Source organism: Mytilus californianus, unplaced genomic scaffold, assembly GCF_021869535.1.
Source record: "Mytilus californianus isolate M0D057914Y unplaced genomic scaffold, xbMytCali1.0.p SCAF_2, whole genome shotgun sequence".
NCBI lineage: Eukaryota > Metazoa > Mollusca > Bivalvia > Mytilida > Mytilidae > Mytilus > Mytilus californianus.
This window is the reverse complement of record NW_026262668.1, coordinates 108,575,705-108,600,568: the sequence shown is the minus strand read 5'-3', so window position 1 is coordinate 108,600,568 and position 24,864 is coordinate 108,575,705. Positions and strand designations below refer to the sequence as shown.

The window sequence follows — 24,864 nt, the reverse complement described above, 5'->3', positions numbered from 1 at the left end:
AAAAATAAGCATTTTTCTAGTTTCCAGACAATAACTTGTGTTCAAGTGTATGGATCTCTCTGAAATTGTACCACAAGGTTCAATATTACACAGGGAATGCTGGGATTGATTTTGGGGGTAATTGCCTCAAAATTTTAGGAATTAGAGGCCAAAAACAAGCATTTTTCTAGTTTCATGACAATAACTTGTGTGTAAGTGTATGGATATTTCTGAAATTGTACTACAAGGTTCCATATCACAAAGGGAAAGCTGGAATTGAGTTTGGGGGTAATTGCCCGAAACGTTTAGGAATTGGGGGCCAAAAAACACATTTTTCTAGTTTCCAGACAATAACTTGTGTTCAAGTGTATGGATCTCTCTGAAATTGTACTGCAAGGTACCATACCACAAAGGGAAGGCTGGGATTGAGTTTGGGGGTGATGAATCATAAGGGGGTTCAAAAAATTTGGGGGGGGGATTTTTTTTTTTTTTTTTTTTTCTTTATTTCCTTTTTTTTTTCTTTTAAAAATTTCCATTTTAAGTTGGTTATTTCTGATTTATATTTAAAAGCAAATAATAATGATATGGTAGGAGATACACACCAAACAGGATGTGTAAATTATTATATATAAAAAGTATTGTGCAATAGCAAGAAATTTTCTATTGCACAATAGCAAGAAATCTTCAATTGCACAATATTGCACAATAGCAAGAAATCTTCAATTGCACAGTATTGCGCAATAGCAAGAAATATCCAATAGCACAATATTGCGCAATAGCAAGAAATTGTCAATTGTGCAGTATTGCGCAATAGCAAGAAATATTCAATTGCACAGTATTGTGCAAAAGAAGATACTTCGTATAAATTGCTTATCTCTTGACCAATTTCAATGGGATTTTATTCTTGAATTCTTGGGGTTCTTTAATATGCTGAATCTAACCGTGTATTAAGTTTTTGGATATTGGGCCCCGTTTTTAAATTGGTCCACATTGAGGTCCAAAGGGTCCAAAATTAAACTTTGTTTGATTTCATCAAAAATTGAATTATTGGGGTTCTTTGATATGCCGAATCTAACCATGTATTTAGATTCTTAATTTTTGGTTCCGTTTTCAAATTGGTCTACATTTAGGTCCAAAGGGTCCAAAATTAAACTAAGTTTGATTTTAACAAAAATTGAATTCTTAGGGTTTTTTGATATGCTGAATCTAAACATGTATTTAGATTTTTGATTATGGGCCCAGTTTTCAAGTTGGTCCAAATCGGGGTCCAAAATTAAACTTTGTTTGATTTCAACAAAAATTGAATATATGGGGTTCATTGATATGCTGAATCTAACCATGTATTTAGATTTTTGATTTTTGGGCCCCGTTATCAACTTTGTCCACATTGAGGTCAAAAGGGTCCAAAATTAAAATTTGTTTGATTTCATCAAAAATTGAATTCTTGGGGTTCTTTGATATGCTGAATCTAACCATGTATTTAGATTTTGGATATTGGACCATAATAGGTGAATGTCCAATTTAAAATTTTTAAGTTCTTAGACCACATTCATTCTGTGTCAGAAACCTATGCTGTGTCAAATATTTAATCACAATCCAAATTCAGAGCTGTATCAAGCTTGAATGTTGTGTCCATACTTGCCCCAACTGTTCAGGGTTCGACCTCTGCGGTCGTATCAAGCTGCGCCCTGCGGAGCATTTTATTGTAATATCAACTGATTTCAACAACTCTCTCTAAAACTATCCTAGTTAAAATGCCAACTTTTTTTATTTCAGTTTTTCTTACACACATGAAATGTACAAAATGATTGCATTGTAATATGTTATATTGTTTTTTTTTATTTTGTATTGATTGCCTCCATGTTTATTACATGTTTTTTTTAAAAATATTCAATTATTTGTAAACATTGATTTACTTGACAAGATTTTATTTTATATAGATATGTTTATCGCAAAGTTAATCAATTTAATACAGCAAAATTCCAGCAGGACTCCACCTGTTTCATGCCAAAGGTCCCACATGTTTATATGGTCTTTTTGTAACCGAAAAATGTCTTAAGGATGTTTGCTCCTCTTGTTTTTGAATTTTTGCCAGATATTCGGAATCCTCTGGTTTTATCCATGTAGTGTCATTAAAAATTTTGCCCACTAACCTCTACTTTTCTTTCCATAATTTGATTAAATATAGTTTAAAATGTCATCTTTGAAAATCTTATAAAATCCTTGTTATTTTTTCATCGTTTTTGAAAGAAAAAAGGTGCCAATGTTAAATGTATGAAAAATCTAGAGAGAATTATTTCCCGCCAAATTTTCAATGGCTTTTATCTCGAAAAGAAGCACACGGACCCTTCATTTTTTTCTGCTTTTTAGCTCACCTGGCCCGAAGGGCCAAGTGAGCTTTTCTCATCACGCGTCGTCCGTCGTCGCCGATAACTTTTTACATTTTGAACTTCTTCCAGAGAACCACTGAATGGAATGAAACAAAACATGGCATGAATGTTTCTTATGAGGTGCTGACCAAGTGTTGTTACTTTGTAGCGGATCCATCATCCAAGATGGCAGCCAGCGGGGGACTTAGTTTAACATATGACCCTATGGGAAATACATACAAATGTCTTCTTTTAGAGAACCACTGAATGGAATAAACCAAACATGGCATGAATGTTTCTTATGAGGTGCTGACTGAGTGTTGTTACTTTGAAGCCGATCCATAATCCAAGATGGCCGCCAGCGGGGGACTTAGTTTAACATAGGACCCTATGGGAAATACATACAAATGTCATCTTTTAGAGAACCACTGAATGGAATGAAACCAAACATGGTATGAATGTTCCTTATGAGGTGCTGACCGAGTGTTGTTACTATGAAGCCGATCCATAATCCAAGATGGCCTCCAGCGGGGGACTTAGTTTAACATTGTACCCTATGGGAAATACATACAAATGTCTTCTTTTAGAGAACCACTGAATGGAATGAAACCAAACATGGCATGAATGTTTCTTATGAGGTGCTGACCGAGTGTTGTTACTTTGAAGCCGATCCATAATCCAAGATGGCCGCCAGCAGGGGACTTAGTTTAACATGGGACCCTGTGAGAAATACATACAAATGTCTTCTTTTAGAGAACCACTGAATGGAATGAAACCAAACATGGCATGAATGTTCCTTATGAGGTGCTGACCGAGTGTTGTTACTTTTAAGCCAATCCATAATTCAAGATGGCCGCCAGCAGGGGACTTAGTTTAACATGGGACCCTATGGGAAATACATACAAACGTCTTCTTTTAGAGAACCACTGAATGGAATGAAACCAAACATGGCATGAATGTTCCTTATGAGGTGCTGACCAAGTGTTGTTACTTTGAAGCTGATCCATCATCCAAGATGGCCGCCAGCGGGGGACTTAGTTTAACATAGGAGCCTTTGGGAAATGCATACAAATGTCTTCTTTTAGAGAACCACTAAATGCAATGAAACCAAACATAGCATGAATGTTCCTTATGAGGTGCTGACCAAGTGTTGTTACTATGAAGCCGATCCATAATCTAAGATGGCCGCCAGCGGAGGACTTAGTTTAACATAGGACCCTATGAGAAATATGTACAAATGTTTTCTTTTAGAGAACCATTGAATGGAATGAAACCAAACATGGCATGCATGTACCTTTTGAGGTGCTGACCAAGTGTTGTTACTTTGAAGCTGATCCTTCATCCATGATGGCTGCCAGATGGGGACAATGTTTAACAAAGGACCCTATGGACAATACATACAAATGTCTTCTTTTAGAGAACCACATACTGAATGGATTGAAACCAAACATGGCATGAATGTTCCTTATGAGGTGCTGACTAAGTTTTGTTACTTTGAAGCTGATCCTTCATCCATGATGGCCGCCAATGGGGGGACTTCCTTTAACATAAGACCCTATGGGAAATACATACAAATGCTTCTTCTAGAGATGCACTGAATGGAATGAAACCAAAACATGGCATAAATGTTTCTTATGAGGTGCTGATTAAGTGTTGCTACTTTGTTGCCGATTTACTGTTCAAGATGGCCACCAGGATTTTTTATTAAATTACAGGACCAATATTAAACCAAATTTGGCCTCACTCATTATTAGGGTATCTGTTATGATTTTTGTCGAGCCTTCGACTTTAGTCGAAAAAGCGAGACATAGCGATCCTACATTCCGTCGGCGGCGGCGTCCACAAATATTCACTCTGTGGTTAAAGTTTTTGAAATTTTAATAACTTTCTTAAACTATCCTGGATTTCTACCAAACTTGGACAGATGCTTGTTTATGATCATAAGATAGTATCCAGAAGTAAATTTTGTAAAAATAAAATTCCTGTTTTTCCGTATTTTACTTGTAAATGGACTTAGTTTTTCTGCCAGGAAACATTACATTCACTCTGTGGTTAAAGTTTTTAAAATTTTAATAACTTTCTTAAATTATCCTGGATTTGTACCAAACTTGGACAGAAGCTTGTTTATGATCATAAGATAGTATCCAGAAGTAAATTTGTTAAACAAAAAAATTTATTTTTTCCGTATTATACTTATAAATGGACTTAGTTTTTCTGCCAGGAAACAATATTTTCACTCTGGTTAAAGTTTTTAAAATTTTAATAACTTTCTTAAACTATCCTGGATTTGTACCAAATTTGGACAGAAGCTTGTTTATGATCAAAAGCTAGTATCTAGAAGGAAATTTTGTTAAAATTTGTACCTGTTTATCCATATTTTACTTATAAATGGACTTAGTTTTTCTTCCAGTTAACATTAAATACAGTCTGCAGTTAAAGTTTTTAAAACATTTATTAGATTCATAAACTATCCTGGATTTATACCAAACTTTGACAGAAGCTTCTTACAATCAAAAGATAGTATCTAAAGGAGTATTTTTATTGATTTTTTTTCCTCATTTTTGTTGAGCCTGCGATTAACAGCAAAAGTAGGCGAGACACTGGGTCCCGCTTAACCCTTACGAATTTTAGTCTATTTTTACATGATTTCCAAAACCAAAGTAGAATCAGGTGAGCGACACAGGCTCTTGAGAGCCTCTAGTTTAGTTTCTTTATTTATATACTATCAATTTATAACAGTCTTTTAAAAAACTTGTTATTTTGAAACAGAGTAGCGAACATCCTTAAAAAAGAAAGTTAACACTGGTCATAATGTAAACAGAATTTATGGTTACATATACAGGGTACTACCTCTGTTCCAATAGACTGTCATATATACAATGTACTAACTTTGGCAAATTGTTTGTAGAATGATTCAAGTACAACTGAAAGTCCAAAGCAAGAAACATCAAAACAGAATGGAAAACAAGGTAGTCCTCAGACTGGTAAAGGTGATGGACAGGATTTTGGTATTCCACAGGCAGAGAGTACACCAAAGAAATTAGGAGACCAATCTGCCAGCCCTGCTGTAGGTCAGCTTGTGGATATACCACTACAGGATGAAGGAACTCCTAACAATACCACTGATGTATGTGGATAATAAAGATTTTAAAAAAGATTGAATCAAACAATGCTACTGGTCAAGAATGACCATAACATGTTATTTAATGTAATAATGGCCTTGATGCTTAAAAAGGGCATACTGCTATATATTATCTTCAGACAAATATTTTTATTTCATATATAAAAACTTTATTTTTTATCCAATTGAGACTGGGAAATTATTTTGTTTTATCTGATTAAGACCGGGCAATGCCAAGTCTTACTATTTGATGAAAGCGTCGGTGGAAGAAACTCATGTGATGCATTTTCTCATAGCTACATGTATATTACATCCTTGCTTAAAAAAATCCAACCATTTTCCGTGTATTTTAACTTGCTTTTGAATATAAATTTCATAGTTAAACTCTATCCTTCCTTTCAGTATAGTGTAACTTGTTGATTTCAATTGACATAAATTTCAGTTCAGATTTAGAAAAGGAAGTAAAGTTTCTGAATTTATTGGAGGAATGATTTATTTGACAAACCTTCTCTTTTTGCTTCACAATAATAAAATATGACATTAATGTTTTGATGAAGTGGAAATCTCTACCATTTTATAGAGGCTTGATACCAAAGTGACCTTGTACCAATAAAAAAAAACACCACACTAGTAACCCACTTTTCATCATGTTCATTGCTAATGATATGATAAAAGTAGAGGATTTCAGTCTCAAAGCTATGGCACCAATCTTGTAACCTTTCATACGTCACAAGACATTTCCAAATGAAGTTGCTATTTAAGAAAAACTGTGAATTTGTACAGTATATAGTCAAGAAATTGCCTGTTTTGTTTAGCTTACAAAACACGAAATCACAGATAAAGGTTACAAATTTCAATATGTAAAATTATGCAAATGAAAATGAATATAAGATTACTTAAATATGAGCTCTCGCAAATGATGCAAAAAAAATAAAAATAAATTAACATGAATTTTGTCTAAAGTGAAATCTTGTTTTAGACAAAAGGTACTGAATTATTGACCATTGAACAGAAATGTAAATAAGTTTGGTATTTTGATTTATTTTGTTTTTACTTTATAGTTTGCATCAGCCTTATCCAACTTACCAGGGGACGAAACTCCTAGACCATCCAGATCTAGAACTTCATCAATCAGTTCTGTTACCAGTGACAGTTCTTTCTTCAACAATACTACATTTGGAACTCACCATTACCAATTACCATCAGATGTGGAGAGTGAAATAGATGAATCAACATCAAACTTTGATTCTTACAGTAAAGAGGATTTATATATGCTTATTAAAAGATTTGAGCGAAGAGCCTACAAATATAAGTCTAAGTTTATGGAGGTATGATAACTGAAATATTTACCACTACTCTTAAAGAGTTATGGTGGATGTTTATTTCCAACCATCCATGCTGAAATTAAGAAAATTAGATAAAAAAATTCTTAAACAAAATTTGAAAAACCATTTGCAATATAACATTTGTTAGATAATACAATTATAATCTTATCTGTATACAAACATGGTCACCACTGTTTCTAAAAATAAAAAAATTGACAAACAAAATTAGAAAAATAAAAAAAATTATGTGAATTTGAAGGACCAATTATTACAAAATTTTTGTTGAATTGTATACATTTTATTGTTAACTACTTTTTTTTCGCAAGAGTTTTATTGCCTTGACTTTCCTGAGTACTTAGTAGAATAATAGCGCAATTTTAATTGTCGTGAGTATGTCCAACTTAGAATATCTCATATTAATACATCAAGTAATTGAGATGATCATTAAAATAGATCAATGCTGAATAGGTATCTACCGAAATAAGTTGGTTTACAGTATTTATCAATCTACGATCAAACATTGATGCCATTGTTACTGAGAACAGAAATTATGTCACAAATTCAATAAGAAATTATGAAAATCATGCAAAGGAGTATTTGTTGTCTTTATATACAGTTAGCAAGGTGCAAAATACTACAAATAATATTCCTAATAATTCCTAATTCCTGAGAATTATTTTGATTCTGATGGAATATATACCATCATAGTTTTAAGTAGAAGCCAACTTTAAATAGTTGATGAAGTTTTTTCTGTTCCCTTCTACCCTTCTTTGAATGAACATTGAACAGAATGATGTAATAATGATAGATAAGATATTCTTGAAAGCTTTATAGTTAAATATTGTAAAAAATACTTCATAAAACTTCTTCTAAAACCAGCTAAAAAATGCCTTTTATAAGGATGAAAATATTAAATGCACAACTACATACAGGTAAATAATAAGTTTTGTGCAAGTGTCAAAAATATTTCAATTTCGTGATATTTAGAAACCATTTTGTGATGTAGCTGAAACAACATGTCATATATTACAGATTGCACTATAATACACACTTTGATGAAATTAATAAAAATGAAATATTAAAAGCCTTTTGTCTAAAAGAAAATGTTACATTATACATGTTATATTCATGAATTGGAGATAAACATTACAAATTGCTCATTTTACAGCTTAATCAAACCTTATTGACTGTCTGCTACATTGATTTACAGCGTCACATATTACTTGTCCAATTCTTATTTTAAATATTTCTGTGTTGACAGGTAGCTGCTGCTTACAAAGACCTAGCTCAAGAAAGGGAGAAAATCAAGGTAATAGGCCATCCCAAATTATTTGCACCTGTATGGCTTAATAAATGTATTGAAAACATGCAGAATTTTGAAAGTTCTAAAAAGGGATTGTTCATAGGACATTTGATTGGACTTGCTTTTATGGATATTTTACACTGATTAGGGGTAAAGTAATATATATAATATACATTTCTTATGAAATTTAAAAGAATTGCATTCAGTTTTCTTATTATAAAAGGGGGAAAAAATAAATACAGAACATTGCTAACAGATCTAAATTACCTCATAATATCTATAATTTATTTCCGCTTTCTTACATTTACAACATGTTTTAAATATTTGATATAATTCGTTTTCTAAAAAAGTTTACAAACTGTTAAAAAAATATCAATGAAATGTTAAATAAAAAACTTTAAGCCTATGTTTACTGAGGAGTCAGACTCAACAGTAATTGTATTTTCATGCTGATTTTACGCAATTGAAAAATTTGAAGAAATAAACAAATAAAATTGCTACTATTTCATTGGAATATGAATGCACACATTAATATATATATAACCAGATGTCCATAACTGATTTCAGAACCTAATTTATTATGTTTTTGTCGAGCCTGCGACTTTTGTCGCAGAAAGCTCGACATAGGGATAGTGATCCGGCGGCGGCGGCTACGGCGGCGGCGGCGTTAGCTAACTTCCTAAAAGCTTTATATTTTAGAAGCTAGAAGACCTGGATGCTTCATACTTTGTATATGGATGCCTCATGTTACGAAGTTTCCGTCAGTCACATGTCCAATGTCCTTGACCTCATTTTCATGGTTCAGTGACTACTTGAAAAAAAAGTCAACATTTTTTGTAATGTTAATTTCTTTCTTATTATGAGTAAAAGGATAACTATATTTAGTATGTGCGTACCTTGCAAGGTCCTCATGCCCATCAGACAATTTTCATTTGACTTCGACCTCATTTCATGGATCAGTGAACCAGGTTAAGTTTTCGTGGTCAAGTCCATATATCAGATACTATAAGCAGTAGGTCTACTATATTTGGTATATTGAATGATTGTAAGGTGTACATGTCCAACTGGTAGGTGTCATGTGACCTTGACCTCATTTTCATGGTTCAGTGGTCAAAGTTAAGTTTTTGGGTTTTGGTCTTTTTTTCTAATACTATATGCAATAGGTCAACTATAAATGGTGTATGGAATGATTGTAAGGTGTACATGTATAGCTGGCAGGTGTCATCTGACCTTGACCTCATTTTCATGCATGGTTCAGTGGTCAAAGTTAAGTTTTTGAGTTTTGGTCTTTTTTTCTAATACTATATGCAATAGTTCAACTATATTTGGTGTATGGAAATATTTTATGATCTATATGTCAGTCACGCAGGTTTTATTTGGCCTTGACCTCATTTTCAAGGTTCATTGCTCAGTGTTAAGTTTTTGTGTTTTGGTCTGTTTTTCTTATACTGTATGCAATAGGTCAACTATATTTGGTGTAAGGAATGATTGTAAGGTGTACATGTCTAGCTGGCAGGTGTCATCTGACCTTGACCTCATTTTCATGGATCAGTGGTCAAAGTTAAGTTTTTGAGTTTTGGTCTTTTTTTCTAATACTATATGCAATAGTTCAACTATATTTGGTGTATGGAAATATTTTATGATCTATATGTCAGTCACGCAGGTTTTATTTTACCTTGACCTCATTTTCAAGGATCATTGCTCAGTGTTAAGTTTTTGTGTTTTGGTCTGTTTTTCTTAAACTATAAGCAATAGGTCAACTATATTTGTTGTATGGAAGAATTGTTAGCTATACATGACTGCCTAGCATGGTTCATCTGACCTTGACCTCATTTTCATGGTTCATTGGTCAATGTTTAGTTTACTTGGTTAATGTTAAGTTTATGTGACAGTTGTAATAAAGCTTTATATTTAGGACTATCAACATAATATCAATGATTAATAAAGAAGGCGAGACATTTCAGCGTGTGCACTCTTGTTTGATTGTTATAAAGCTTTATCCTACAAATTTAATACAAATTTTCAGACCACACTTACAATGACTCAGGACAAAGCTTTCCGTAGGATATCAGAGCTAAAAGAACAGATTCAATTGGATCTGATGGCTAAAAAAGATCTTGAGGAGAACTACCGACTTATGTTGGAAGAAAAGGATGAGCACATCAAAGTGTTTCAGATGCAGGTATACAATTTAGATAATTAAAAGAATTGTATATATAAGTTTATGAAAGCCAATTTGTCATAGCCAAATAGAAATGCTATAACAATGAAGGTCTTATCTAATAAAACAAATCTTGTACTCCCTACTCATTATTATAATGAAAACCTTTAGCAAAGATTACAAAAGAAGATGCAGTTTAATAATAATCTTTTACAGTTCACAGTTCGACTTTTATCACATTTGATTGAAAATTTGTGAGTTTTACTTTGACCCCCATGAGACATGAAACAATTTTCAAAACTGAAAAAATTTTGATCTGAAACCAAACTGTTTGAGTAATATGTAGCCATATAGATGAAGAATGCCTTAAACAAACTATTTTGTATTATAATGCAAACATGAATCAAAGGGATTTTGGGAAGTACTGTGTTGTGTTTTTATTGTGTTATCAGTTTTAAACCTAGATCCTTGAAACTTGATGGATAGATTGTGCACATGTTGAAGTTGTGCACCTGGTATTACAGAATTGTTAAAAAAAAATTTTCTCATTTTTCTTTCAGTCTTAAGAAATTAGACAATTTTCCACAAAATTTTCAAACATTACCAATTTTTATGGCCCCACCGCTAGGCGAAGGGAGCATTAAAGGTTTACCCTTGTCTGTCTGTACATCTGTGTGTCCCGAAAATTGGTTTCTGTTCTCTAACTTTAGTTTACCTCAACCATATGTTATAAAATTTATACACAATGCTTGTTAACACCAAACACAGACCAAGCTGGAATTTGGGTGCCGTCACTTTCACTGTTCATGTGTTATGCCCTTTGTAAATGGAAAATTGCCAAATTTGCTGTTTTGCGCACTCAACATACAGGTACAAAAGTCATTAAGTTTCAAAGAAAACAAAACTTCAGTAGGTTTGAATTAGTGCATTGACTCCTGCATTTTTACACACAATCCCATGGACACATTCTTCTTTTATTTGTAATCAACTGCTCCTGAATTTTTCAGCCTTATCTTTAAATTTCTCAGAAATTTTGCAAGTTTGCACACCCATTGAAGTTGTGTACTTGCACTATTGAGTTGTTTAAAGATCCCCCCTCATTTTTTTCCATTTTATATTTCCATATATTTATATGGTAATTATAGACCATTATCTCCATTGCTAAATAACATTCTGAGCAACTCACCCATTTAAATCTTTGATCTATTTTCAGATCAGTTGTTGTTTTTGTTTGAATTCTTTAAAAACCACTTCTTATTTTATTTGTAGATTCGCTTACTTAGAGAAGGTAAAGAGATTCCACCAGAATTGGAGAACAAAGTTACTAAAGCTAAACCTCAGAGTAAGGAAGTAGGGAAAGGAGACAACTCAGACATACAAACTGATGATGTTAAAATTCTAAATGAAAAGGTTTGTAATTCATACTTTCTGCAATTATTTGAAGAATAAACGACAAATTTATCATTTGATTTGATATTCTATCAATAGTTAAGACCATTTGCTCATGAGGAGAAAAAAAAAATGGTTATTAAAGTAGAATTGGCATATTTCCTTTCATATTAGTATTTATTTGATTTTCTTTATCAATTTCAGGTGAAAAGGCTGGAGGGATTATTAAGCAGGTGTAAAGATACCATCAAAACAAACAAAGAGAAGTATGCACAGATCACAACAGAAAAAGATCAGATTAACAAACAGCTACAAGAGAAAAATACAGAATTAGAGAAATTAAAGGTAAAGTATCCACAGAGTTGTTTAGGGCTGTTCCATTAAAACATAGATTGTACCCAGGAAGGCACTTTAAAAATGGGGTAATTACCTATAGAGGCAAATTAAAATTTCATTTACATTTTAACTTTATTGATATGAGCGTCACTGATGAGTCTTCTGTAGATGAAACGCCTTGTCTGGCGTACAAAATTTTAATCCTGGTATCTATGATGAGTTTATTTACAGGGGCCAAATACTACTCAAACTCTCTTCTCCTGATATAATTTATTACAAAGTAAATGTCTTTTTGAGCCTGATTTATATAAGTTAATATACAATTGAAACTCTTCTGTTATGAGATTTCTATTTGCCTAATAAGTGAAAGTTTTATAGTTTTATGCCTGAATCTAAATATTTGAAAAACATTTACTTATAGAAATCTAAATCTATACTTAAAAGATTAATGTAAAACAATATCACACTCCAATTTATCCTAGCTTGACCCTACCCCCTCCAAAAAAAAAATACATATAGACTCACAAAAATGTAAATGTTTAATTGATTGCTTAATATCTGTTGACAAATATTTCATGCAAGTTCTGGATCTAACAAAACCAAAATGAAAAGATTTATGTGTGCAACTATTGGTAGACTGAAATTTGAGAAAATTTTGATTTTGGGATGTTATCTTATGAATCAACTCTTATTAAACTTGATTTGAAAATGCATCATGTGTCAGATGGAAAACATATTGATTTTAGGGCCAATAACTCAGAGGTCAATGTCACAGCAGCTTTGAATAAACAATTTTGGAAATATTTTGGTTTCCTTAATGTTATTTGTGAACTATATGTCCAAACTTGATTTGATAATGTCCCATCAGATGATAGAAACCCCTATTGATTTTGAAGTCAGGAGGACAGAGGTCAAGGCAACAGCAGCATTTGATAGATTGAAACTGGGTCAAACTTTTGGTTTCCAGACTACATCTGTGTTGAACTATATGTCTAATATTCACCATACTAAGCTTGAGAATGGCCCTTGGAAATTTTTTTGTCAGTAGATTAAAGGTCAATGTCCCAGTTGTATGGAATTTTAAGGTCACCTGGTCAAAGTTACTGCAGCAATAAAAAGACCAGAAATTAAGGCAATTTTTCTTACCTGCATCAAAATTTGCATAAATTTATCAATTTTTATCATGATATTTTGAGATATTATAAATATCCATGTCCGTCTGATAGGTTTTACCTTACCTTGACATCAATTAATGGATTAGTAATAAACTGCAAGTTTTCTTGATTAGATCTATTTCTCAGACACTTTCGGCAACAAGTCAGCTAAATATGGATTATGAAATGAATTTAAGGTGTACATATCCAGTGTGCAGGGTTCATCTGGCCTTGACCTCAAATTCATAGTTTCTTGGTTGACTCTAAGTTTTTGTCAAGCCTGCGACTTCTGCTGCAGAAAGCAAGACATAGGGATACTGATCAGGCAGCAGCGTTAAGTAACTACTTTATAGCTTCATATTTCAGAAGGTAGAAGACCTTGATGCTTCATACTTTGTATATAGATGCCTTATGTTATGAAGTTTCCGTCTGTCATATATCCATTGTCCTTGACCTCATTTTCATGGTTCAGTACTTGAAAAAAAAGTTAAGATTTCTTGTAATGTTAATTTCTCTCTAATGAGTAATAGGATAACTATATTTGGTATGTGCGTACCTTGCAAGGTCCTCATGCCTGTCAGACAGTTGTCACTTGACCTCGACCTCATTTCATGGATCAGTGAACAAGGTTAAGTTTTGGTGGTCAAGTCCATATCTCAGATACTATAAGCAATAGGTCTACTATATTTGGTGTATGGAATGATTGTAAGGTTTACATGTCCAACTGACAGGTGTCATCTGACCTTGACCTTATTTTCATGGTTCTTTGCTCAATATAAAGTTTTCATGTTTTGTTCTGTTTCTTGTATACTATAAGCAATAGGTCAAAAATTTTTGGTGTATGGAATGATTTTAAGGTGTACATGGATTTCTGGCTTAGTTTATCTGACTTTGACCTAATTTTCTATGATCATGTTAAGTTTAAGTGGTACTTGTAGTAAAACTTTATATTTAGGACTATCAGCATGAAATCAATGGTCAGTAAAGCAGGCAAGACATTTCAGCGTGTGCACTCTTGTTTTGACTACAAATTGGTAGAGATTGAATCTTGGCTATGTACCCACAGTGCTTTAGTAACTTTTATTTCCCCCGCTGTAGCGGAGGGGGCATGAAGTGTTACCCTTGTCCGTCCCGTCCCATCCTGTTCGTCCGTACGTCCCAAAAATTGGTTTCTGTTCTCTAACTTAAGTTTGCCTCAACCAAATGTTATAAAACTTATACACAATGCTTATTTCCACAAAACACAGCTCAAGTTTGTAATTGGGTGGCGTCACTTTTACTGTTCATGAGTTATGCCCCTTTATACACATAAAAATTTGCTGTATTTTTCGTTTCTGTTCTCTTGCTTTAGTTTGCCTCAACCAAATGCTATGAAACTTATACACAATACTTATTACCACAAAACACAGATCAGATTTGAAATTGGGTAGCGTCACTTTTACTGTTCTTGAGTTATGCCCCTTAGGGATCTGTGGCCCATAGACACATTGTCCATTTATTTTAATTGAATCAGTGTTTATATTTTATGCTGTTTGCAGACATCTGCTGCACCAGACACTATGATTAAACTGCAGAACCAGATGAAGGAAGCTCGGAAAGTTATAGAACAACTGGAGGTGGATAGAGAGGTTGCCATTGCTGAGGTCAAGAAACAGGTGCATGAAGAAATGGAACTTAAGGATCAGGAACTAAGGGAAATCAGACAGCAGTGTGCCTTACTCCAGGAAGAAAATAAAACTAACACAGATAAAGTGGATAGACTAGAGAAGTCCAGTAAGTTTATATCAGTATACCCAAATAATGGCATGAATGGTAAGTCAATGATATACAAATATTTTAACATTTGCACATCTAATTTCCATGGGGATTGTTTAGCTGTGCTTGTTCAGTAATGGTCTATTGACTTTGTAACTTTTGCATAGCTTACATGTTAAAGTTTATGATTAGGTCAGTTTAAGAGGAGCCACTTATTGTAAGTCAATGATATGGTGTATGCAGCTGTATAAGCATTGGCACATCTCCTTTCCATGCAGATTATTTGGCCCTCTCCTGTGAGTATGTCAGATTTTTTTCGCATATGTTTAATTATCGCTTTTTCACGGCAGCCAAAAAAACTTTAAAAAGTTCCGTGCATATTCAAAGATTTATCGCTGTTTGAAAGTTTCATACATTATACTATTAATTTTCGAGAATACACGAAATTGATTTGAAATCTCTCCACCCTAAAGGTGAAAAAACATTATATACAAATTCAGTCTTTTGTGATGTTCTACAGATCATAAGAATAAGCATACTTAAGATCTGTTTTCATAATAATTAAATAAGCTAATCATATATGTGACACCTTTTGGCAACACAGCAATCAATAACATGTTAAAAGATGATTTATTGATTGGTGTCATAACCCAAAAAGTTTTGCATATAATGTAAAAATGAAATAAAAAATAAATCACATTTACACAGATATTTACATTTGTTATATCATTACACAAATGATCAAAACCTTCAATTTTTAGCATGCCACATTGTACATAATTTATATTCCTTGAAAGTTCTCTGAATTATGTGTATTTTAATTTGCAGTACTCATACATTGTAGTTGTTTGTCGATTACCTGTCTGTCAATCAAGTTTTTGTTGTTAACATATTTAACAATATGATACAGTTATTTTTTTCGCGTGCATTTTCCCTTTCAGCGTATATTATACACAGTGAAAATTTAACCTACCTATTTTGTCATCAAATCGCGAAAAAAAGCCTACACTAAAAAAAACCTGATATACAGTATCTTATTTCCACAGAAATTATTATTTTTTTAGGTGCATCAATGTTAGAAACATTTTAGTCTTTGAAAAACATCAAAGAGATCTATTTTGTTAATTATTTTTACAACTCAAACCATAGGAGTTTAATAGAGGTAAAACTTAATACAATTCAACATTAAAAGTAGAGGATTTTGAAATCCCCTCCTTTTGAGCACCTTAACATGTTAAATGACAAACAACATGCATGAACAATGCAGAGTTTTTATACGCCAGTTTACGGGACGTATTATGGTATACCGTTGTCCGTCCGTCTGTCCGTCCGTCATCAACATGTCGGACATTAACTCAAAAACGCTTTAACCAATTTGCATAAAACTTTGGTGAATTGTTTATTTTTCAGTTCTATTATTTTTACTAGGATAAATGCAAGCCAGGAGAACCAATTAATTTATTTTTTCCCATTGTCTTAGATTGGTTTAAAGGGAAAATATATCAGTCATGTACATGTAATTTAACAAACTACAGGGTTCAAAATAAGCGCTATCCCACTTGCCGGATGCAAGTAAATCTGCTGCGGGCAAGTGAAACCCATCACATAGTTGTCTGCTGGGCAAGTTGAAATATTGTGTTTGTGTATGTCAGACGTTGATTTCTCCGAGGTGTGTGTATTATTGTATTACTATTTTTGTTTTCTGAATTGGTTTCATATGCGCATGCTTGGAAAATCGGAAACATCGTGGTTTCCCCCAAATAATTCTATTGGTCAATTCCTATGTGTAAGCCAATGAGCGACGACGTTTTAGAATGTTCAGTTGCACCTGCTCAGGGATTTCCACTACGATTCGTAAAAGGAAGTCGATACAACTATCTAATCAGAACGCGTTTTGGAAATGACTTTTGGGTTGAAATAAAAATGAAAGTAGAAAGAAAATTTGACAACTGGGTCAATTTCTACACGTACATCTGAAATTTTTTTTCTCTTTTTTTTGAAAAAGTAAAAGTTTTTGTTTTAAAAAATTAGTTTATGGAAACCTGAAATTATATGCCAGGAGAGGACTAGAATGCAGGATTTGGCTTCATTTACCCCAGAGCTTCTGTGGTCCTTAAGCGGCCCACAGACCGCCGGCCGTAAGCACTACGAGCTATGCTTGTCGGCGTGTAAGGCTTCGCTGAACGCAGTTGTAGAGGAAGTTAAAAAAAAGGAAGGCAAATTAATCTATATATTGACTTGCCCAGAGGGCAAGTCAATGGTCTTTTCTTATTTCTACCCCTGAACTAGATTAGTATACAATAGGTTTTTGCACATCTTAATTCATATAGCTATTCCTTATTGATATGTTATTTTAATGTTTTCAATTAGTACTTGTATCTTTTATGTAGAGACATTATTTGTCTATACTTGTGATATTTTAGGCCAGGAAACACTAGAGAAATCAAGGGAGATAATAAAGAGGTTAAAAGATGAAAAGAAGCAGGTGATAGTTGAATCAGAAGAGAGAATAAAACAAGCAGAAAAAACCATTGAAGAGGAGAAAGAAAACCTGATACAGGAATTGTCAAGGGCAAAGGCTGCTGCAGTGACATGCTTACAGGTATGAAAGAGAAATAACCAAATCAAGAGGTAGATAGAAAGAAATTAAAAGAAAAAGTATCTATTAACTGGAAAATATTCTGCCTTTTGTGTAGAGCATTTTTTATAAGAAGAGAAATAATTGCAAGTGTTTTTTTTCTTTTAAAATATAAAGAGAAAATGGTCTAAAGAACCCATATTTGGCATGGTATAGTATAGCAAACATTGTTTGGTATTTTGACTTATTTCTTCTACTTTTTGCTTTTTATTTTAAGTCTCTAGTAATTATTACAGGAAGAAACACACAAGAAAGTAGAAGGAGAAGTTCAGAAAACAGTGGAGGAAAGAGATCAGTTCTGGGAAAAACAAATACATGACTTAGAGAAACAACATTCAAGTGCCATACAAACCCTTGTATGTATAGGTAGTAATCAATAAGTTGAAGAAATAAATTGCTCAGAAAGAGAAAGAAAGGGTGAGGTAGTGGATGTCTCATATGACAATTGACATAAGTGATTACTTCTAGGCTTATAAATATTTGAGGAAGATTGATTTGAGATATTCTTTGCTTTATAAGCTTATATTTAAGATTGCTTAACCCAGAAAATTGTGTAATACAAATGGATATCAGTTTCTGTGCTTGGATGTAATGCTCTGCCCTTTTACACAATTATTTTGACTAAAGAAAATGTTCTCACACAATTAAAGATATACATGTATGACCATGAATAAAAGTTAAGAAAGTGTCTTTATTACAATTTTCTGAAAATGATCACAGTTAGGAAATCAAAGCTCCTACAATATTGACCCTGGTTACTGTAAGGTTTGAGATTGAGCTCATCATAGAAAGACCCGTACAAAGAACAGCAAAAAGTGTTGTTCTTTAATATTTTGATATTCCCCATTGTTTCATGGCATGAGGTTTTCGTCTTGCGCAACATATATCCCTCCTTTGCCATTTTAAGATCTTTGATATATTTTAATTTGCATCTTCAGGGCGTCTAAATTCCATAAGTGTTGTACAGTAATTACTATATGTTCATCCATCACCATTTTTATTTTTAAATACAATCTTGTTTGTTTTTATTGATTGTTATGATTCTCAATCATAATGTTGGCAATTAAAAAATTAAGCTTTTGAGTTTTGTTGTTGAGTGATGTGAATTTGATGATAAAAAAGTCCCCAAAAACTATATAATTTTACTAATGGGGTTTTCAATAAACAAAATTTGGGGAAATGAAACTCTAGTTTAATTTTGTAGCTTTTTGGATTTGTTGTTCTAGACTTACAAGATTTTAATGGTGTATAACTTGAGATATTTATATGGCGACGTATAGATGGCTTTAAAGTGAAAATGTAGGAGGTGTATACTGTTTATCGTTTGTATTTTTCACATACATTTACCTTGCATGTAATGATATATTTTCTTTCAAATAATTTCTTTTCAATAGACAAAAGAGAAAGATATAGCTGTTCGTCAGTTAGAGGAAGAAATAAATCACAGATTATCAGAAAAAGATGAAGAAATGAAGTTGGCAGTCGAGGAACGTGACCTTCAAAAAATGGCTGCCATGTCACAACAGGGCACACTAAGAGAACAGTTACAGGAGGAGGTGAAATTATTGACTAGTGTAAGTATTTTAAAAATAAATGTGGTTAAAGTCATATGAAACAAGTTTCTTGTAATTTAAATGCTATCGAAATTGTTGAACCAATGCATAAAATTGAGAATGGAAATGGGGAATATGTCAAAGAGACAACAACCCGACCAAAGAGCATGCATATATACTTTTACGCTTTTTTATATTTATTATGAATCTATACCATATTATCAACAATAATATTTCATTCAGTGATTGTTGATCGCAAGCTAATTAACTTTCGAGTTTGTTGCTGAAGTTTACGGGGTCAGGACATTGATAATCAATCAACTCAGAGCATATGGAGCATGTGACAAATAAGTGAATTGACAGAGCCAGGATATTTTTCTTTATATTTTGCATGAGTACCCATTTGTTGATTAAACTTTTCCTTAACAGCTGTTAAATGAATTGTTATATAAAATTTGTTCTTTAAGAATCAGTTATTACTATTTTACTTTCTAAATCTAAATATGTTTGTTGACATTCTTTCATCACGATTTTCCCCTTGCACTTGCGCTGTCCAGTTCTAATGAGATGTTTATTAAAGTTCACTACATACGGGAAAATATTGGCGAATTAGTGTACTGGAAGACAATAATTCAATAGCAGTACATTTATGAAGATTTTGATAATATAAAGGATATTCTTTTACAAGAAAGTTTACTTACACTTGTTTAATAGTATAACTTAGCCATTCAAGTATATAAAACATATTCAACTTTTTATTAAAATTTGAAGTTTCATATGACTTTGAATTTTTGAAATATTTAGAATTTTCTTCAATTTACAGAAAAGAACAGAGCTAGAGAGTGCCTTATCAGCTTTGAAAGATCAAAATGAGGCTACAATTGTAGAATTTGAACAAAAATTGAAGAAGCAACAGGAAAATTTCACAGCTGAGTATCAAAATATTCAGTCAAAGCATAAAGAGGAGGTGGAAAACATGAAACATGAATCTTTACGAGCTGCACAGGATCAGATACGGGAAATAATGGAACAACATAGTGCTCAGCTAGAAGATCTTACCAGGAAACATGAGGAATCCATGCAGGGATCAAGTTCTGATCTGGAATCTTATTATAAAGAACAAATAAAGTCACTGAAATCCAATATGGAACAGATGTTACAGGAACGCAGCCAACAGGCAGAACAACTTAGTGCTAACATACATCAGTTGAAGTCAACCTTAGCAGAGAAAGAGAGCAATATTGAACAGATGAAAGCTAATTTTGAATCTGAAAAAGAAGAGACAATGAAATGTATTCAAAGCAAATCAGAAGAAAATGAAAAATTACAAAAAGATCTTGAGAATTTAATAAAACAATTTGAGTCAGCCAAAGTTTCAAGTGAGGAGGAAAGAGATTTGCTAAAAGGTCAAGTTCAGTCATTAGAAAGTAAATGTGGACAGTTAGAATCAGAAAACAAATACATGACTGAGAAACTAGATGAACATGTGAAACAGATTGACACCATGCGACAAGAAACTGTTGCTTGTGAGATAGAATGGAAACGCAAAGTGGAGGAAATTTTACAAGATCATAGCAATACCATGTCAGCAATATCTGCTTCATCAGAGGAAAGTATTAAAACAATGACATTACAGATTGAGAAAAGCGATAAAGAAATAGAGGACTTAACATCACAACTTGTTGATGCTAATTCAAAAGTTATAGAACTTGATTCGAAAGCAATGAGGTTGCAGGAAGTAGATGGCATTCTGACAAAGGTTGAATGCGAGAAACAGGCATTGGAAGAAAAAATTAGATCATTTGAAACATCATTGAATGAAAGTATGAAGGTCAATGAAGATTTAAATGTTAAGGTGAATGAGACAAAAGATTTATTTAACACAAGTCAAGAACATCTGAAAAAGGAGAAGTCAAGCTTAGAAGATAAGATATCAGCTTTATCACATGACCTTGAAATGAAAGATGTGATTATATGTGACATTGAGAAAGCTTTAGCAGAAAAAAGTGAAGAATTAAAGGCCAGTCAGAGTGTACTTACAGGAAGTGATTCACAAATTCAGACTTTTGAAGTTGAAATAAAAGAAAAAAACGAAGAAATTAGTAAAATGAAAGAAAAATTTGACAGATTACGTAATGAAGCCAAAACAAGGTTAAAAGAATTCAAGGAAAATTTGGATCAAGCTAATCTTAAAGTTCAAACTGAGAGTGAAGAGAAAGAAAAAATGAAACAAGATTTTGAGATAGAGAGAGAACAAAGTACAAACAAGTTTAATGTCAGAATCAAAGAACTAGAGGAGAAACTTAGTGAAGGAGAAACAAATTTGAAAAACATGGAAGAGGGATTCAAAGTGAGGTTTGAGGAATTACAAAGTCAGTATAAAGATAATATGAATAAGATTAAGGAGCGTTACCAAGAAAAAATGGCTGAAAAGGAACAGGAACATGAAAAGGCCATAACAGAGTTACTGACTCAGAAAGACATGGGCACACAAGATGTGATGAAGACAATGAATGAACAGAAAGAGCGACAATTTAGTGAGCTTTCAGACCATCATAAATCGGAGATTACTTCTCTGACTCAGGAGTGGGAGGAAAAACTGAATAAAGAAAAAGCTAGGGGAGATAATGAACTGCAGAAAATGACGGAGGATAAAGAAAATGAAGTCAAGAATATCAAAGATGAAATGGATCAAAAATTAAATGAACTGAGTAATGCTAAACTTACTTTGGAAAATGAAATGGAGAACGTGTTAAAAAAACACAATGAAGAACTGCAAAACAGAGATCAGACAAATACAGAAAATTTAGAAAAATGTAAAATTTTAGAGGCTAAAATTGAAGAATTAAATACTGCTTTGTTTACAGTGTCAGAAAAACATGATCATGAAAAGCAAGAAAAAGATCAGATTATTTCTCAGTCATCAGAGAGAATTAGTCAGTTAGAAGAGGCTAATAGATCAATGGAAGAAATGTTGCATGCATTAAATGATCAAACTCAAAATAAGGACGATAGAATTAAATCCTTAGAGGAGGAATTAGATAATAATGGTCAGAAGGTAAAATCAGAATGTGAGTCACAAGTAAAGGAGATTGAGTCAGAGCTTATTCAAAAGGATGCAATAGCAAAAGAGTTAGAAATACAGTGCAATGGTTTTCAGGTACAAATAGATAACTTAAATTCAACATTAAGTGAAAAAGACGAGAGGTTAAAAGGTCTTGAGTCAAAGTGTGAGGAAATGAAATCTGAAAGTGAAAATTTAAAGGAGGCGAAAAACAAAGAATTAAAAGTTGTAAAGGAAGAGTATGAAAAACGTTTGGCTGAAATGTCAGCCAATGATGTTGAACTACAGTCAAATTTGACACAGTTGAATACCAAGGTAAATGAAGCAGAAGCAAAATTAGTTGATTGTATGCAGAGTTATGAAGTTCAAATTGAAGAATTAAATTCTAAACTACAGAGAGAAACTGAAGGTTTTGAGGAACAAAAAGGCATGCTAAAAAAACAATTAGAAGACATAGATAAACAGGCAAGAATGACTTCTGAAGACCTAGAGAATTCTCTTCAGTCAAAAGTACGTGAAGGTGAACAGAAATTATTAGAGCAGGCAGAAGTTCATAAAGCAGAGATTGTCGCTCTTGATGAACAGTGGAAAAGTAGGAACAATGAATTGAAACAGAAAGTCAAAATAAAAATTCAGGACCTTCAGAATCAAGCTGTAGGCATTACTGAGAAAGGAAAAGCTGAAAAGGAAGAATTAAATGCTAGATTTGCTTCAGAACAGGAAAGATTTAAGACAGAAAACTCAGCTTTAAAATCTAAAGTGACTATATTGGAAGAAAGACTTGCTTCTGAAATTGTCTCTGTTCAAACCATTAGTGACCGTGAAGAAAAAGTTAAAATCAGAATTAGTGATTTAGAAAAAAAATTAAGTACTGAACAAGAGGAAAAAGACTCAATTTCTGCTGAACTTGTACATTCCAATACCAAGCTTTTACAATTAGAAGAAAATTCTGGGTCTTCTCAAATGGCCATTGTTGATTTGGAAAAACAATTACGTGAACAAGGGGAAACAATTACAGAGAAGGAAAATACAATACTAAAATTAACAAGTGATTTTAATGAAAAAGAGACAAGATTACAGGAAGTGAAAAATAATTGCCAGGCCATTGAACTTAAATTAAATGAAATTTCTGATAATTGTCAAAAATCTGTTGGAGATAGCCACCTAAAGATAGCAAATTTAGAAAAGGAAGTGTTGGAAAGAGAAAAACAATGTAGTGAACTTCAGAAATTGTTGTGTGAAGAAGAACAAAATGTCCATTCTTTAGAAAATGAAGTTAAAAATATGCAAGAAAAATTGAACTCTTCAGTTGGGCAAATAAAGGATTATGAAAACATTAAAGAGCAGTTAGACAATTCTAATATTAAAGTGAAAAACTTAGAAAGTGAATTGAACAAAGCTTTATCAGAAAAAACAGAAGCAGAAACATCATATCAAGAAAACTTGTCTGCATTTACTCAAAGCTTCAGTAGGGATAAATCTTTAGAAATAGAAACTTTAGAAACCAAGTTTAAAGCTGAAATTGATGAATTGAATGAAAAGTTGTCACTAGAATCAATCTTGAAAGGGAAATTTGAAAGTGAATTATGTGAGTTAAAACATAAGTATTCAGTAGAAATTGAGGAATTGACCCAGAAATGTGACATGGATAGCACTTCTAAAGTGTCAGAGTATAAGAAAAAAGCAGAAAGTTATATTTCGCAAGTAAAAAAACAAATGCAAGTAGAGAAAGAATCTTTACTCTCTCAACATTCCAAACAAATATCAGACTTTGAGGAAAGGTATCAGACATTACAATGTCAGTTAGAGGAAGCATCATCAGAGAGAGATAAACTGTTAAAACAGCACGAAAGTGAAAATTCACATCTCCAACAGATGTTAGACTCCGAACAAAAATCTAAAGACATGATAGCTACCGAACAAAAACAAAAATCTGAATCAAATTCACAAGAAATGAAAAACTTACAGCAGAAGGTAGAGGAACTGTCACATGATAAAGAGGAACTAAACAAACAGATTCTAGAACTGGAATCCAAACTTTCCAAATTGTCAGAATCATATCAGTCTGATTTAAAACAATTAAAATCAGAAAAAAATAAAATAGAAAAAGAACTCAGTGATGTTAAGCAAGACAAAGAGGAAAATAGTGAATCGTTGGTGAAGAAACAGGAAGAAGAATTAGAGAAAATGAAGCAACATTATGAGGAGTTGTTACAGGATACAGAGAATGACCATAACGGCAAGATCAAAGAACTGGTTAAGGAATTCAACAAGACAATGGTAGGCAAAGAGAAAGAATTTGAGAAAACATTCTCTAATGCTTTAGGTAAGGTTATCTATTGGCATATAGAAAGTATTATATTAAAGCAATTTTCATCACTAATTTCCTATAACGCAGATTCATTCTTTTATGTTTATTATCATAGTGTAAGCATGATACCATTTATCTCCATAAAGTTCAGTCTAGGATTTCATTGAAATAAGCAAATTACCCATTTAATTCTAGGAAGACATTATATATTTCAAAATGGAAATAAAAATGGAACACTACTTTTGTCTTACTATAGTTCGTGAGGTCGAAATGTGTTCAACCTTTCTTTAAAATCTGACATACTGCCTAGTTGTGTATCTTTGCCTAAAAAAACATCTACGACTTAGACAGTATAATTTGAAAAAATTCAAGTATGATTTTTTTTTTTTCAAACATTTACAAAAAC

The 24,864-nt window shown here is 32.6% G+C and overlaps 1 protein-coding gene across 3 annotated transcripts in view; it reads left to right on the top strand.

The window, feature by feature from the left end:
- LOC127730720 (golgin subfamily A member 4-like) overlaps positions 1 to 24,864 on the top strand; it is a 61,045-nt gene that overhangs the window by 7,169 nt on the left and 29,012 nt on the right. For all 3 annotated transcript variants that reach the window (XM_052239235.1, XM_052239236.1, XM_052239234.1), the window contains exons 2-12: positions 5,257 to 5,475; positions 6,531 to 6,797; positions 8,056 to 8,103; positions 10,124 to 10,279; positions 11,528 to 11,668; positions 11,852 to 11,992; positions 14,676 to 14,910; positions 17,316 to 17,494; positions 17,767 to 17,886; positions 18,925 to 19,104; positions 19,907 to 24,473. In XM_052239235.1, coding sequence (XP_052095195.1) covers positions 5,257 to 5,475; positions 6,531 to 6,797; positions 8,056 to 8,103; positions 10,124 to 10,279; positions 11,528 to 11,668; positions 11,852 to 11,992; positions 14,676 to 14,910; positions 17,316 to 17,494; positions 17,767 to 17,886; positions 18,925 to 19,104; positions 19,907 to 24,473 — 6,253 coding nt within the window. The remainder of the gene's footprint in view (positions 1 to 5,256; positions 5,476 to 6,530; positions 6,798 to 8,055; positions 8,104 to 10,123; positions 10,280 to 11,527; positions 11,669 to 11,851; positions 11,993 to 14,675; positions 14,911 to 17,315; positions 17,495 to 17,766; positions 17,887 to 18,924; positions 19,105 to 19,906; positions 24,474 to 24,864) is intronic.